Source organism: Leptonychotes weddellii, chromosome 3, assembly GCF_054177405.1.
Source record: "Leptonychotes weddellii isolate Sample4059 chromosome 3, ASM5417740v2, whole genome shotgun sequence".
In the NCBI taxonomy this organism is placed as follows: domain Eukaryota; kingdom Metazoa; phylum Chordata; class Mammalia; order Carnivora; family Phocidae; genus Leptonychotes; species Leptonychotes weddellii.
Window position 1 is genome coordinate 104121096 of NC_138371.1, and position 17675 is coordinate 104138770.

General features: G+C 41.0%; 1 protein-coding gene across 13 annotated transcripts in view; it reads right to left on the minus strand.

Moving 5' to 3' along the window:
* Window positions 1-5838, minus strand: part of ZDHHC20 (zDHHC palmitoyltransferase 20) — an 80484-nt gene extending 74646 nt beyond the window's left edge. For all 13 annotated transcript variants that reach the window (XR_014143943.1, XR_014143947.1, XR_014143946.1 and 10 more), the window contains exon 1: window positions 5635-5838. Coding sequence is in view for 8 of the 13 variants with exons in the window: in XM_081815410.1 (XP_081671536.1) it covers window positions 5635-5752 (118 nt within the window). In the remaining 5 variants the exon portion in view is untranslated. The remainder of the gene's footprint in view (window positions 1-5634) is intronic.
* Window positions 5839-17675: the final 11837 nt, after the last annotated feature.

Consider the following 17675-nt stretch of genomic DNA (forward strand, 5'->3'; position numbering starts at 1 on the left):
CAAATAAGTAAATAAATAAAATCTTAAAAAAAGAAAAGAAAATCAGCAAGAACATAGGAAACTTGAACAGCACTGTCAACCAACTTGCCTTAACATCTATGGCACATTATGACATAACAGAAAACTCTACCCAACAACCAACAGCAAAATACACCGCTGAACACAACAGAATACATTTTTCTCAAATGCACAAGAAATGCTTCCACTACAGCCCACATTTCGGGCCATAAAACAAGCCTGAGTACATTTTAAAGGACTCAAGTCATGCAAGGTATCTGACCACATGGAATTAAATTCAAAATCAGTAACAAAAAGGTATCTGGAAAATCCTCAAATAACTGCAAATTAGCATACTCCTAAAATAACCCATGGGTCAAAGATGAAATCCAAAGTGAATTTAGAAAATAATTTTAATTGAATGAAAATGAAAGTACAACATATCAACATTGATGGAAGTGGATAAAGCATTATTTAGGAGTAAATTTATAGGACTAAATACGTAAGAAAGGACTCAAATCAGTGACTTCAGTTTCCACATTAAGAAACTAGAAAAAGAGCAAATTCAATCCAAAGTAAAAGAAGGAAAGAAACAATACATATCAGACAAGAAATCAATGAAAAAGAAAATGAAATAATAGAGAAAAATCAATGAAATCAAAAGCTGGTTGTTTTGAAACCAATAAAAAACACTGGAATTAACTCTGGCAAGACACTGTGCTCAATGTTGATATTTAAGCTATTTATCTTGTCTCATTCTAAATTTGAAGAAATTATGAAGGAGACACAGGAATATTAGCTATACAGTCTGAGGTCACATTTCTACATATGTCTCTCTGAAAAGAGATAAGAGGCATACCCATCCTTGGGCAAACCACATAGCTCTTCCACACAACAGTTTTCTCAGAAGTAAAATAAATGGATTAGATCATCTCTAAAATCTTTTGGGCTTTAAAATCCTCTACATGTCAAATAAGAGGTACACATCTACTATTGACAATTCTAAATGACCTGAACAAGATGTCCTGATAAAACCCTGGGAGCCTGAATTAGTACTTTCCTCGAAAATAACCATCTTGACCAAAGTGTAAAAGTTGGTCAATCCACCCATAAATTCATATGTTTAAATATCAACCTCGGGAGAAAATCAAAAGAGGATTTCAGTTTAATTTAATGTCAAGTGCCAATATTATTAATTACTTAATCATTACTTCTCCCCTGTGAGATGGCCATCTTAGATTCATTACTTCTTAATTTTGTCTTCAATATTACTCCTTCTAGTAGTAAAAGTACACATTTTATATGTGTGTGTGTGGTTATAGTTATAAGTTATAACATATAACTTATATAAGTTATAGAGGCTGAAAAGGAATGAGGGCCTTTTACAAATTTGTTTGTTCAAATGTCCTATTGTGGGCCAGCATTTTTATTGTCTGAGCTATTTAGGAACACTCTGCTGCTACCTTTTAGGAGAAAATTACCTTATATAAATAGATCACAGATAAGACTGAAATCTGCCATGAGTGTACAGACCTGAATAACCAAGTAGACTAGTCTTGCATAGTAGTTAATTTTAAAAGCTGTGGGCTCTAGAGCCAAACTACTTGACTTCTAATGATGATTATGCCATTTACTAGTTGTATTACCTTGGACAAATTATTTAACTTTTTGGACATTTATATGAGCATTAAATAAACACAATAAAGATGTAATTATAATCACTCTCTCCTATCTAGTTTGATAAAAAAAAAATACCAGAAGCTAAGAAAATTCTATAAAAATTATTAAAACAGCACTTTTTTTTTTAATTTCAACTTGTGTATATAGTGTTATATTAATTTCAGGTGTAAAATATAGTGATCCAACAATTCCACATATTACTCAGTGCTCATCAAGACAAGTATACACTTTTTTTTTAAGAATTGAAAGTATGTTTATTTAAAAAAATTTTTTAAATATGTTCAGTTAGCCAACACATTAGTTTTTGATGTAGTGTTCAGTGATTCATTAGTCACATATAACACCCAGTGCTCATCACAACATGTGCCCTCCTTAATACCCATCACCCTGCAAGTATACTCTTAATCCCCTTCACCTATTTCACCCATCCTCCTTCCCACCTCCCCTCTGGTAACTATCTGTTCTCTATAATTAAGAGTCAGTTTTTTGGTTTGTCTCCTTTTTCCCCCCCACTTTGTCCATTTGTTTTACTTCTTAAATTCCACATGAGTGAAATCATATGGTATTTGTCTTTCTCTGACTTATTTCACTTAGTATTATACTCTTATACCCTCTGGCTCCATCCATGTTGCTGCAAATGGCAAGATTTCATTCTTTTTATAGCTGAATAATATTCCATTGTGCATACACACACACACACACATTTTTTTTTTAAGATGTTACTTATTTATTTGAGAGAGAGAGGGAGAGAGAATGTGCACATGTGTGCATGCACAAGCTGGGCGTGGGGGTTGCAGGGAGGGTGAATGCATGGGGGAGAAGCAGACTTCCTGCCCAGCAGAGAGGCCAACGAAGGGCTCAATCCCAGAACCCTAGGATCAGGACCTGAGCCAAAGGCAGATGCTTAACCAACTGAGCCACCCAGGCGCCCTATACTACCTCTTCTTTATCCATTCATCAGTCAATGGACACTTCGGCTGCTTCCATAGTTTGGCTATTATAAATAATGCTAAAACGGCACTTTAAACTCATACTTACTCAGTTTACAGCAAAATTATATATTGACATATTCCAGTGGGAGGGTCCATGTTATGAAAACATAAATATGTAAAAGTAGTTTAAAAGACAGTTTTACTATGAAAGTGAATGAGGTTTTATGCTGATTCATACAGTCCAGTGATACTGCAGATCTCCCAAATTCTCCCTAGTTAACCTCAGATAACTTAGAAATATTAAGTGCAGGCCCTATAAGACCTTTCACTGCTGAATATTTTATTTTATTTACATTTTTTAATTTTATTATGTTATGTTAATCACCATACATCATTAGTTTTTGATGTAGTGTTCCATGATTCATTGTTTGCGTATAACACCCAGGGCTCCATTCAGTACATGCCCTCTTTAATACCCATCACCAGGCTAACCCATCCCCCCAACCCCCCTCCCCTCTAGAACCCTCGGTTTGTTTCTCAGAGTCCATAGTCTCTCATGGTTCGTCTCCCCCTCCGAGTTCTGCTGAATATTTTAAAATTCTGTCAAGCTTTGGGCCTTAATTGTTGCAGAATGTTTTAACTTAATGAAATCCTGGGGTATGACCTCTAATGGATGGGCCTAAAGCCTAACTGAAGTCATGATCTCCAAAAAGGGGAACCACTTAACCCCACCCACTACCCCCCCAATCATGGAACAAACAATTACAGTTCCAGTGACTCACTAAAAGTTACATGTATAGTATAAAGATGTGGATCACAGTGCAATAGCCACTCAATAATTGCGTGACCTAACCAAAGACCTATTTGCTCAGAGTCTTATTTCCTACATCTGTAGAAGATACCTATGATCGGAGATATTGAGGATTAAAGGAAAGAATGAATAAAATGTCCCTTCCAGGGGCGCCTGGGTGGCTCAGTTGTTAAGTGTCTGCCTTCGGCTCAAGTCATGATCCCAGTGTCCTGGGATCGAGCCCCGCATCGGGCTCCTTGCTCTACAGAGAGCCCGCTTCTCCCTCTCCTCCCCGCTTGTACTCTCTCACTGTCTCTCCTTCTCCCTCTCTCTAATAAATAAATAAAATGTTTAAAAATAAAATAAAATGTCCCCTCCATCCCCACTAGCACACAGCACTTCCCAATTCATATTCATTTCCCTTTCTTTATGTTTAACTTCACCTTTTTTTTTTTTTTTGACAAAAACGACCTATAGGTTAGGCTGTGCGATTTCAACATAAATGCACATTTTTAGTGTTCCTTCAGAAGCTTTACTTCAAAACCACTGTGTAATTAGGATAGGGTAGGAATAATCTTCTGACAGAATTAAATAAGACTGGTACAACTTTTGGAATAAATACCCACTTCAGAGTAAATAAGATCAAGTACCATAATAAACTGATGAGAATTCTATGATCACTATCATTTTTTGGAAGTAGCTTCAAGAAATACCTAAATCTAGTCAATTTTCATTGATTCAAACATCATTATTCAATAATATTCAACAGATTATCTCCACTATAATGTGGAAATGTATTCCACAACTAATTTATTCTGGGCCTATTTGCAGGGATAGTTTTCCTTAAAATTAAATATCTATAGGTACAATATAATTTTCTTGAAGGTGGTTATTTTCATTTAAAAACCTACTTCAAACTTTCTGACCCAAAGCATTCTCTTTCATGTGCAGAACTCAGTTTTAACCAAGTATTTGACAGTTGTACAAATCCAGAGCCACCCACAACTGGAGAAGTCTGGATTCTGTCACTTGCAAGTGGAGTGGGTGGTACAACTTCTTTTCATTTCATACTATTAGTATCAATCTACCTCATGTGGTTCTTTTTTAAAAGTGTATATAACAAGGGTCCTTTAGAGACCTGTGGCCTGGAGACTAAAACTAGATCATTCCGGGATACCAAGGGATTGCTTGTACAAACACCACTTACCATTTGGTCCTAAGTTGTCACGAAGAATTGGTATAAAGAGCAGACACACACAGAAGCGGAAGGCTAGGATAACCCTAAAATAGCTGCACACTCAAAGCCTATGAACAATTAACTTCAGGCAGAGGAACCAATCACTATCACAAACACAGTAGGAGCCCTCAAACAGTGTTTTGAGCACAACCAATTTCCTTCAATCTTAACGGCCACCTATTCAAATCAATATCATAAATCCATGAAGTGTACTGCGGTGTTACTCCTTTCTTATCCCAGGGAACCTGGTGAGGAACTGAATTGGCAGTAACGAAAATAAAACAATACCTTAAAATCTGAGGATGAAAAAAATATACACCTCCATAATAAATAGCGAAGAAAAAAAGAGAATCGAGCTATATCTCATCTCACTCATTCTTTCGGCCTTAACGTAACATTTTGTATAAGTTACTGGATTCAGACGTAAAAGAAAGAAACTTGAAAATGGGTCAGTGCCACCAAAAATCAGAAGCGGGCGCTCATCTGTCTTCTATTGCTAACGAAAAGACCACCTGCCTTCCCCCACCCCGCAGCCAGCTCTTCAGGTAACACGCTTTTCTTCTCGCGCTGTTGAGGCAATCTAGGAGGAACAGATTTCTTGATTTTAAAACATTAACAAAAGCAAAGAATGCAACACACACACACACACACACACACACAAAACTTCTACGAAGCTCGGCTCTTCCGTTCGAGGAAAACCCGTCTCGGAGCATTCCACCTCAGGAGAACGAGACGCCCGCGGGGGACCGCAGACCCTAGGACGCTATCACCGCCTCGCTGTGCGAGGACCTCGGTCGGAGCGGTGCGGCTCGGCGCGGGGTGTCGCGCACGCCCGAAGGCCGCGCCGCACCGCACCACCGTGACAAAGCCACGAGCGCGGCGGCCTGCTTCCCCCCGGGCCTGGGCCGGACCCCCGCGGCCCCGCAAGGGCAGGCGCAGGCCCGCGGGGCGCAGAGGCCCGGCCTTCCGCCCGGTCCCGGCCCCCGCCTGGTACTCACACACGCACAGCTCCACCACGTACGCATAGTAGGACCAGACGACCACGAAGGTGATGAAGAGCACCGGCACCCAGCCCACGCTGCGCTGGCAGCAGCGCCAGAACGTCCACGGCGCCATGTTCCGCTGGCAGCTGCTGCACCCAGCGCCCCACTGTAGAGGGGAGCGCCAGGCCCCCGGCGGCGGCGGCGGCGGCGGCGGCGGCGGCGGCGGCGGCGACTGGGGCGCTCCGGGCCGCTCCCCGCCCAGGTGCCCCGCCTCCGAGACAGAGCCCGCCGAAAAGAAGATGGGAGTCCCCTCCACGACTCCTCCCCTCGCCGCGCCCGGCCAGGTCCCGCCCCGGCCCTGCATCCCACCGCCCCCCACCCTGCCCCCCTCCCCGCGCCCACGCCCGCCCCGCCTCCGCCCGCCTCCGCCCGCCTCCGCCCGCCTCCGCCCGCCTCCGCCCGCCTCCGCCCGCCTCCGCCCGCCTTCGCCCGCGCCTCCGGGGGCGGGGCCCGAGCGTGGGGGCGGGGGTTCCGTTGGGGACGGCCCTTGGGGCGTGGCGGAATGGCCCAGTGGGAGGAGGAGGTTGGGGGAGGAGAGGAGGAAGCGAGTCTGGAGTGGTCCCTAAGACGAAACATACTTCGTGGATGGCTGACGGGGTGGGGAGGAAGTGGCTTTTGTGGACTGCGTCTCACGTCGGGAGGCTGCTGGAAATGATTCCTTGACTGATTCGTGGGCCTTGGCCTCTCCCTACAGAACTTGCTCTCCTGGGGTCCTTTGGCCTCTAACCAGTTGGGGCCCATTTTCAAACAGGACCAGGCCGTGCCCCACCCAACGTGCGGGCAAGGAATGTATATTGTTATAAGCTTCTCCAGTGCTTCCGATGTGCATCTCGGGTTAAGAACCCCTGTACTTTGAAGTAATTTCCTCCATGTTTCAGGCGGAACTGACAGATGAAAACCCCTTTCTGAGCATTCCTCCCCAGGAGAAGGAGGCGCCTGGGGGACCCCGGGACGCTATCATTTTTTGAAGATGTAACTGGTAGATGTCTGTGATTTAGGATGGAAGCCACGTGGTGTCTGTTAGCTTGATTTGAAACCCAGAAGGGGAGCAACAACCCTCTCCCTGTCCCCCAAACGACTACTGAAAACTTCGAGAGCTTATTTACAACTGGGGAATCTTGCTAAATAATGCCCATAGTCATAACAACCTAGAAGCATCACTGTGAAGACATCATAATACAAGATCAGAAGCATTACAAGTAATTTCAAGCCTCATTTCCAGTTACTATCATGTCTATTCTGGTTAGACTAAAAGATTTTAATTAGCTACTGCTCACTAAGGTCTCCATGAAGCAGATTTCCCCCTTTTATAGTGTGATATAAAGGTAGTGAAAGCAAATAATATTTAACCACAGCACACCAGTGTTAGAAATAATAAACGATGTGTGAAATATTTTGTCCTCCCAGATTTTGTATCTTCAAAGTCATGTTAGTGGCAAAATTGACAGTAGGTTAAAGGCATTAAGGTGGATCAATTTCTGCTTGTTTTCCAGAGAGGCTCTTAGGAGGGTTAGGCTTCAGGCTGGAATTTGGATTGACATGAAGACCATAACTTAAAGCCTTTTCCCTTCCTGCCATCTATGTATATAAAAATCATCCTACTAAAGTTCAGCACAAATGCCATGTCTTCCAACAGCCATTCTTAATCTGGAAATGATTCATTTCTGTTGTGCCATTTTGCTTATAATACATGTATAAGTTTCCTAGGGCTGCCATAACAAAGTACCACAAACTGATGGCTTAACACAAGAGAAATTTATTGTCTCACAGTTTTGAAGGTTAGAAGTCCTAAATTAAGGTGACAGCAGAGCTGTACTCCCTCTGAAAACTATAGGGGCTAATTCTTGCCCATTTCCTAGCTTCAGGTAGTAGCCATCAGTCCTCAGCATTCCTTGGCTTGCAGCTAGATCACTCCAATCTCAGCCTCTATTGTCACATGATGTTTTCTCTTCCTGTGTCTGTAACTCTATGTCTTTTCTTTATTGGATTAAGTGTCCACTCTACTCCAGTATTACCTCATCTTAACTAATTACATCTGCAAGGATCCTGTTTGCAAATAAGGTCCCATTCTAAAGCACTGGGGGTTAGGACTTCAACATGTCTTTTGGGAATGCAATCCAGTCCACAACACACATATTTTTTTATGGTATTTGTAAATGTCACCTTGCCTACTACCTTGTGAGATCCTTGAAAGTAGAAGGTATTTTACACATCCTGTTTTCTCTACAGTGCCTTGAAAATCGGAAATATTCAATAACTATTTCTTGAATGGACATTTGAAGGATTCTGCTGTGATCTAGCTATTCTTCTTAACTTTTGAAGTCACCAACCAGATCACATTAGTTTTTGATTTCTAAATATTTGTCACGTGTTCTAAGAAGGTATTGATTCTATATGAGATCTAGAGAATATTTCTGATCAATTTTCTTGTCCTGAGATAATTCCAGTGAGGATGCACATTTTCAGGAAGGTAGTAACATTTTCATTCTTTTGAGAATGTTTTTTTTTTTAATGTCCTTTTTTAGTTTTATTTTTTATTTATGAGAATGATTCTATCTTAAATGACTAGACATGAGTTAATGTTCCTTTGCCTATAATCAATAGGAGCCAGCAACTTAAATTCCTTCCTTCCTTGTCCATGTTGGGCTGGTGATTTTACACCATCTCTACTACTGATTTTGACAACAGAGTATCATTTAAAGACTTTAAGCAGGGTAGTGTTGTGAGTGGAATTACATTTTATAACAACCCCCCTGGCCTTAGTGGGAAGAATGGATTGGAGGAAAGAAAGACTAGAGGCAGAGAAACCAGTTGGGATGCTGTTGCAGTCATACAAGCAAGAGGTACAGCGGCCTGAACTTGGGTGTGGCAGTGAAGAAAGTGATAAAAAAGCTATTTAGGACTTCTGATCAACTTTGACACACCCAACTCTGCTCCAGAAACATAGCAATAAGAGATATAAGTCCAAAAATAGAAAACCAATCAGACAAACTGAGACTCAAACCTCCATTCCCAATTTCTATCCTCCCTAGCCCTCAACAAAGGAAGCAGAATAAAGTGCTCAACCCCTAGGATCATGGCTTTTAACAGAGACTGGAGGCCACACTGCCGCTCCCTGACCAGAAAGTAGACCAAACAGCCAGCTGGCCTTGTGACTCAATATATGGTGTCTCTATTATTACCACCAGCCAGGAACATCAAAATGCCATATTATTTTTCATTTTTGAATTATTTATTTTTTTAAGATTTTATTTATTTGGGGCGCCTGGGTGGCTCAGTTGGTTAGGCGACGGCCTTCGGCTCAGGTCATGATCCTGGAGTCCTGGGATCAAGTCCCGCATTGGGCTCCCTGCTCAGTGGGGAATCTGCTTCTCCCTCTGACCCTCCCCCCCACCATGTGCTTTCTCTCTCTCTCATTCTCTCTCTCTCAAATAAATAAATAAAATCTTTAAAAAATTAAAAAAAAAGATTTTGTTTATTTAACAGAGAGAGAGAGTACAAGCAGGGGGAGCAGCAAACAGAGGGAGAAGCAGGCTCCCTGCTGAGCAAAGAGCCTGATGCAGGGCTTGATCCCAGGACCCTGGGATCATGACCTGAGCCAAAGGCAGATGCTTAATGACTGAGCCACCCAGGTGCCCCTCAAAATGCCATTTTAAATTTTAGTTTTGAACTAAAAGCTGGAGAAGAATAAAGGCAGCTTTAAGCATCTATGAAACCATTGGACAGTTTATGGAAACCAGGTAGATATGGAAAGAGTGAAGAAGAAAAAAACATAAACTCACAAATTCAGAATCAAATAACAATGCCAAAACACAAAGAAATCTAATGCTAAGAAAGAACACAAACAAAAGCAATCAACTTGAATTCACTCAAAATAAAATTAATTTTATGAAGTGGTCTTAAAAAAACTTCTCAAACAGTATATGGCATGCCCAACTTCTATCTAAATAAAATGAGATATAAACAAAAATGGAAAAAGAGCAGATGGATTTGAAAAATACCCATTTAGGAATCTTCAAAATAATAAAATATTCTTCTCAAATTAAAAACTCAGTAGATAAAATAAATGTAATCTGGATACCAGAGAAGGAGGGCTTAGCAAGTTGGAAGACAGTGCTGAATAATTCATGCAAAACACAACACAGACAGTTTTTTTAAATATGAAAAACACATGGAAAAACACATATATTTGCAGGCTTCAACATAAATTTCTATTAAAAGTTCCAGAAGAGACTGAGAAGAATATTAAAGAAACAAGTGTTGAAGAGATTAATTTCAGAATTGAAGAAAGACATAAGTCCTTATGGTAAAGGGTCACTTGAATATCAACCAGGATAAATAATGATAAATCTTTCCCTAGACACAGAGTAGTGAAACTTTTGAACATTTAGGATAAAGAGAAAACTCTTCCAGAATTCCAGGCATAAAAGTCGAATTACCAAAGGAACACTAATTAGACAGACAGCTGACTTCTCATCAGCGATAACGGATGCCAGAAGACAGTGAAGTAATATTTTCAAAGTGCTGAGGGAAAATAATATCCTTAAATTTTATAGCCAGAGATATGATCACTTAAGAGTAAAGACAAATTGGGGTGCCTGGGTGGCTCAGTCAATTAAGCATCTGCCTTCAGCTCAGGTCATGATCCCAGGGTCCTGGGATTGAACCCCGCATCTGGCTCCCTACTCTGTGGGGAGCCTGCTTCTCCCTCTCTCTCTGCATGCCATTCCCCCTGTTTGTGCTTGCTCTCTCTCTCGCTGTCAAATAAATAAAATCTTAAAAAAAAAAAAAAGAGTAAAGACAAATTGAAAAGGCAGTTAAAGGAATAGGAGCAAATATTTGCAAATCATATATCTGATAACAGATTGATATAAAGAGTATATAAAGAACCCCTACAACTCAACAACAACAAAACAAAACAATTCCATTAAAAAGTGGGCAAAGGATTTGAACAGATATTTCTCCAAACAGATATATACAAATGACTGATAAGACACTCAACAGAACTAATCATTTGGAAAATGCAAAACTAAACAAAAATGAGATACCATTTTACATCCATTAGGATGGCTATTATCAAACAAACAATAATAACAACAAAAGCAGAAAACAACAAATTTAGAGGTTATGAGGAAATTTGGAAGCCTTGTGTGTTGCTGGTGGGAATATAAAATTGTGTAGCTGCTGTGGAAAACATATGGTAATCCCTCAGAAAATTAACCACAGAATTATCATACGATCTACTTCTGGTATATAGCCCAGAGAAGTGAAAGCAGGGATTCAGATATTTGTACACCCATATTCATAGCAGCATTATTCACTGGTGTCGAAAGGTGGAAATGAAGACACCATCCAAACATCCATCTTATCAGTTCCGAACATTAGAGCTCATATCATCCCCAGGCATGGCTGGACGAACCAAGGAACACATTGGCTGAGGCTCAAGGGATGGGAAATCTTGTTTATCATTTAAAGGAACCTGTAGGACAGACAAGTAGTTAATCAGCACTACCATAGAGATATAATCACCAAATGTACCTAATGAAATCTCTAACCTGAAGAATAAAGTTTATTTTTTAGATTCCAAGTCCCTTGAGAGGATAGAGACCTCCAGGGGACCAGATGAAGAGGCACCAGAATGCCTGTTAGCATGACCTCATGGGCTAGCAATCAACTGCATCCACCTTCTCAGGATTCTCCTGCCCCTGTTAGCTAGGATGCAATAGGGAGTTTAGATCAGAGGGCTAAAAGCTATCAGCAGAAGGGAGGAAGGGGAAAGGACAAAAGCAGGGAAGGAATGTGTTTTGTTTTGCCGAACCAGCAGTTCCCACTAAGGAGCTGCCTAGCTAGGTGTTTTGCCTGATAGCCCCTTACGTGAGTAAGTTTGAGGTGGTTTGGAGATGAGGACCTACCCAGAAGCCCCTCTGAGTCGCCCCAAAGTTACTTTTAGCTCATTATAATACTAAGAGCTCCTCATATGGGCAGGGTTTTCCACCATTTTTTGAATATACAATGTATGTTGACATGCTAGATATGTGCAAGTGAACCAAATGCCTAAATAATAGAATATGTATAGGTTCCTTAATGTGTATACAAGCTCCCTGCCCCCACCACCTAATACACTAAATAAAACTTCCTGTACTAACCCCATGGGGGAAACAGTGCTTTGAGAGCTATTTCCCTGTCTCCTTACTTGTAATAAGTAATAAAAGTCCTTTGCTTTCAACACTTCTTTGGGTTGTGTTCAATTTAATACACCCCAAGCAGTGAGCCCCTTGAGTTTGGTTACAAAAGCAACCCAAGTATCCATTGTCAGATGAATGGATAAACAAAATGTGATATATACGTACAGTGGAATATCACTTAGCCTTAAGAAGAAAGGAAATTCTGGCACATGCTACAACATGAATGCATCTTAAAGATGTTATGCTTAAGTGAAAGAAGCCAGTCACAAAAGGACAAATAATGTGTGATTCCACTTATATGAGGTACCTAGAAGAGTCAAATTCATAGAGACAGAAAGAAAAATGGTGGTTACCAGGGGCTGAGGGGAGGGGAAATGGGAATTATTGTTTAATGGGTATGGAGTTTCAGCTGCAGAAGATGAAAAAGTTCTGGAGATGGATGGTGGTGACATTAGTGAACATACTTAATACCCCTGACCTGCACACTTAAAAAAGGTAAATTTTATGTAGTGTATATTTTGCCACAACAAAAAGAGTGAAGGCAAAGTAAAGACATTTTCAGACATGAAAACTGAGAAAGCTTACCACCTACAGACTCTCACTGAAAGAGCTATTTGGTGACATATTTGAGCACATAGAATAGTGATCAGAAAGAAGGAAGGTATACGAAACAAGAAACAGTGGTGAATACAGGTATTGGTAAAGTATGCTTGTGAATTTAATTATAACTAATGTAAAAACCTAAAACAACTTTCTTTTGTGTTTAAAAAAGAGTAAAAGGAAAGCTCTGGACAGTGATTAACCAGATGAGGGAGTGGATGGTACATATAGGTCATCAGATGTTAAGCTTGATGAGAGAAAAACAAACAAACAAACAACTCTTTATGGGCCTGAGATATAAGGAAAGCCATTTTAGATTTCTTTTTAAGTCAGCATGACTGTACATAAACTTTGTATAGTCTGATTTATGGCCCACCAAGCATACATTGTGCACCTACTTTGTAAATGAGTAGCATAAAGGAAAACCATCTTGTCCTTAAGATATTGATCAATGCTCCTACTTGCTGCATTTCTTGAGGTTAAAACTTGTGATTTCTGCCTCTATGTTAATCTATAATCTTTTGAGCTTTTACAAAATGGAAAAAATATATAATCCTGTAAAACCGTTCATTCTCCAGAGCATGTTCTTCCCTGTGAAGAATGTGTTTTCCTGGCAGCTGTCCTAACTTGGGCTCAAATAAAACTCTCTCTCTGACTTTTAGAGATTCTAAAAAATATGTTCATTTTGTGTGGAAAAGCTTCTTTTATACACAAGCTGGAGATAAATAGTGAATAATTTTGTTAGACAAAAAATTTAAATATGTATGCTAAAACAAGTGTATTCACTGAAAGAATAGAAATACAATTTCTAACTTATAAACTATCAGAACAGCAGTTGAGAAAATAGAGAAAAGTTCTTCAGTCCAAAGGAAGATAGGAAGGAGAGGAAAAAAAGCAACAAAAAAAGATTGGAAACAGAAAACTTACATGAGACGAGAAAGTTAAAATCAACTAGCTCAGTAACTACAATTAATATAAACAGAGTAGGCACTAGATTTTTAAACATAAAAGTGCTTGGGAAAAAATTGGAAGCAAAATGTTACCAGCCACAATTGCTTTGGTGTTTTCCACAGTTCTACAAAAACATACTTTTATATGTGATCATTTTTAAAAAGAGGAAAATCCCTGGCCTACTGGAATGGGTGGTAATTAATAATCATTAAAAATGTCAAGACAGGTGTTGGGGAGGAATAATTTCCTCTGCCCTCAGAGTTCTTCTAGCTAGACTAGGAATCAAATTGATGCAAGACAGATTAACAGGAGAAAAGAAAATTTAATAGCATACATAAGGGGAATCCACACAGACATGGAAATTCCAAAGACAGTGAGGCCACGTGAAGCTTATATGAGCTAAGGAGAGGGGTAGGGGTCTGAGGATACAAAGGGAAGGAAGACCTTTAGGGAGGTGAGAGGAGATGTTTGGAAAACAAAGTTTGCTCTGTTAGGCAGATAAGTTTCTTAGGTCAAGAGGAAGCTGTCAATAGCTCTCTTCCTGGTACAGGCGGGCAGCTGAGGGAGAGGTAAAGAACTTCTGAATCTGCTGGATTTGGATTGCTTTTAACTCAAAATAATCGTCATGCCAAAGTGGCCCAGGCTGCTCTTGGGGCAGGCTGCCCTGGGCCCCCACACAGGCCTTGTCTTGGCTTTCTGTTGTAGTGGGAATGAATCGTACCACAGTCTTTTGAATATGTCAGCCCATCAAAGTGTAGGGGAAAGGCTGAGACACATGAAAAAACAAAGCCTTGCTTCCTTATTTCTACTGATAATAAAAAATATTCTTTGAGGACTTCAGAATGTCTGTGTCTTGCTTTAGGAACCAATGAGTTAGGAAAGCTACAAATGCCCGTTCTTTGATGATGCATTCAGAGAGAGAGAGGGAGCAGGGGCAGGGTGGGGGCGGGGCAGTAAAAAGAGAGGGGTGGCAAGCTGCTTCAGGAAGCAGAGACATCACTCAAGGCTAGGGGCCTGCTTCCCGCACTCGGCTGACCTGTCTACCAGTATGTCTTGGGCCTGCGTTACCTCACCCACCTCGCATCTGCTCTCCCCACACTGACCCTCCTCCAATCCATTCTACATATTCATTCATTCCTTTACTCGTTCATTTAGTAAACATTTTCTGATTGCCTGCTTTGTGCCAGGCACTATTCTAAGCATGGGGAACAGAGACAAAATCTTGGCTCATATGCAGCTTTTCTTGTATTGTTCTTTCTTGTATTCTGTTCATCTCCATGCCATGGTTCGAGTGAGCCTTTAGAAAATCAAATCTCAACACACTTGAATGATTTGAATGATGTCTGATGGGGCTTCAAAGGCCCTGCAGCCATGTTGCCTTCCTACCCACCCCCACTTCATCTTAGCTCTTTTTTCCCCCCGGCTTTCTCTGGGCCTGCCACCCTCACTCACCTCCCTCCCCCATGGCTTCCTTCCTTCCCCTTGAACCTCAGTCCAGGCTTCCTCAGGTCCTGGCAATGCTGCTCCGTCTACCCACTCCACCTACAGAGTGTCCACTCCGTCCACCTCACCCTGATATTTCTCACCCCTCCTTCAGACCTGACTCATCTCTACCTCAGGGGAGCCTTGCCTGAATCCTCCTGTGTCCTCGCCTAGTTGCTAAGGGGTTGAGTCCAATTCTTAGAGGACCAACCTCTCCTCTGCAGACAACGTCTTTGCAGAATATAAAAGTAACATTTCCATTATGTATTACTTAAATAGCAGAAATGCCATATGCATTAGTAGAGATGGATTCCAGCTTCTGGTGGCTTTTTCCCCTTTTCTTCTTTAAACTTTTTATTTCAAAATAATTTTAAATTTGCAGAAAAGTTATTAAGATAGTGTAGAGAGTTCCTATATAACCTTCACCCAGCTTTCCTTGCTGTTAGTATGTTACATAACCATGGCATATTTATCAAAGCTAAGAAATTGACATTGGCACAACACTTTTAACTAAACTACAGACTGGTTTTTACCAGTTTTCTCTTTAATGTAATTTCCTGGTCCAGGATTTGCATTTAGTTATCATGTCCTCTTAGTCCCCTTCTGTGTACTGAAACTGTAGTAGGTGACAGACGTCAGCCTTCTGTGACCATCTCAAGTGACCTCAAGAAAATATCCAAAACAGGAATAACTAGGAAACAAGTTAAGCAGAAGGATGCAGGCAATAGTTTTGAACAATCAGATATGATAGAAATATAATGTATTAAGATGACCTAAGGGTCTTTCTCGTGTCTATGTGGAAATCAGAAAACCTTAATTTTTGCAACCAAAGTATATCTTGCAAAGCACAAGTATTTGGAGAACTGCTTACAAGCACGTATATCCCTATACCTTTTTAAATATAGACTCTCCTGGGGCGCCTGGGTGGCTCAGTCATTAAGCATCTGCCTTCGGCTCAGGTCATGATCCCAGGGTCCTGGGATCAAGCCCTACATCGGGCTCCCTGCTCAGTGGGAAGCCTGCTTGTGTTCCCTCTCTCCCTGTGTCTCTCTGTCAAATAAATAAATAAAATCTTTAAAAAAAAATTAAAAAAGTAAATATAGACTCCCCTGTAACTAACAAGCTTCGGAGCAGATCTTCAGAGCAATCTGAAAGAGTGTCTCCCAGGCTACAGTCCTCAGTAACACAATGAATAAAGTGCTTCCTAACCTACTTGGAGGTTGGCTTTCAGTCAACAATTCTTTCTCTGACTATTTCTTAGACTTTCCTTGGTTTTCATAGAAAAACTTTCGAGAAGGACTGCTCAGGTATTTTGTGGAACGTCCCTCAATTTGGGTTTGTCTGATGCTCTCCCATGACTAGACTGGGGTTATGAGGTTTGGGGGAGAAAGCCACAGAGATGATGTGCCTTTCTTCTCACATCATGTCAGGGTGGACATGCTTTTACTGTGATACTAGTTTGGACTCCACCACTTGGGTAAGATGCTATCTCTACTGTAAAGCCACAATTTTCCCCTTTCCCTTCACTACTCATTGGAAAACAGTCATTAAATCCGGCCACACTCAAAGGACAGGGAGGAATGTCAAAGACTGTATGGACATCTACTCAAACCATTACAGTAATTAGTAAGTATTTTGGGGGAGGTACTTTGAGGCTATACCAATACCCTGTTTCTCTGTGAGGTTTCTCACACTAATTTTAACATCCCTCTGAGGACCTAGGCTGCAGCAAGGCCTTTTTCTTTGCTGCATAGTTGACAAATGATCTGTTTCTTGACTAATGAAATGCAGCCAAAAAGGGAGCCCAGAGATTTAGCTGTCATGGTGGGATGACAAATAGATTCCTGACCCTGATTATTGCAAGAGTTTCTGGTTTGGTTACATTTATGTCTGCACATCTGGAAGTCTGTCCCCCAGAAGGCCTCCTGGCCACTTATTCATCGATCAGTCCAGGCATGTGTTACTGATTGCGTGTAGCTGACAGAGAAAAGTCTGGGCTTGGCTGCTGCTGTTGGAAACATTGATTGACTCCTTATGAGAGAAGAGCATGTTTTCAGGAAACATTACACAACTCCACAGTCTCTACTGCTGTGATATCTCTCTACAATCACTTTCGATTAAGAGCTGACAAGTGCTTGGAAAACAAAAGCAGGGAGGACACGCCATGCTCGACAGGAGATGCGTAGACGCCAAGCTTTTGTGTGTGTGAGTGCGAGTGTGTGTGTGTGTGAGTGTGAGTGTGTGTGTGTGTGTGTGTGTGTGTGTAGAGGGGTCAGCATTTGGAACTGCCCTGCAGTCATGCAGTTTGTCTATGTTAAATCTCTGTATAATACACTCAGGTACCTCTCCTATGGGAGATTATTTAATTAAAAACAATCACTTTCCCCAGACTGTAAACTTTTTGACAGAGTGATTAGGTTCTATTTTGCTTACCAGAGCATTGCCAGGGACACAAAAGGCACTAAATCACATTAATTGAACAAATGAATGACAAGTGCCCTGGAATTATGGATATCCATGTTTTCCCAATTTTTCTCGAACTCCCCATAACTTCAATCACGGAGGCAATCTTGTATATGATGGTTATATTTTCTGGTGTTATTTGAATAGTGTTATAGTTTGTATTATGAGGTAAAAAAAAAACCACATTTGTGGACTAGCCTAGGGACTGACCTTTGATATAGAGCACTCTTCAGGATAAACCGACTTTGAACAGAGTAGAAAAAAGATAGATTGTGGAGTGGTGATATTTGGACTCAAATCCCAGCTTCATCACTT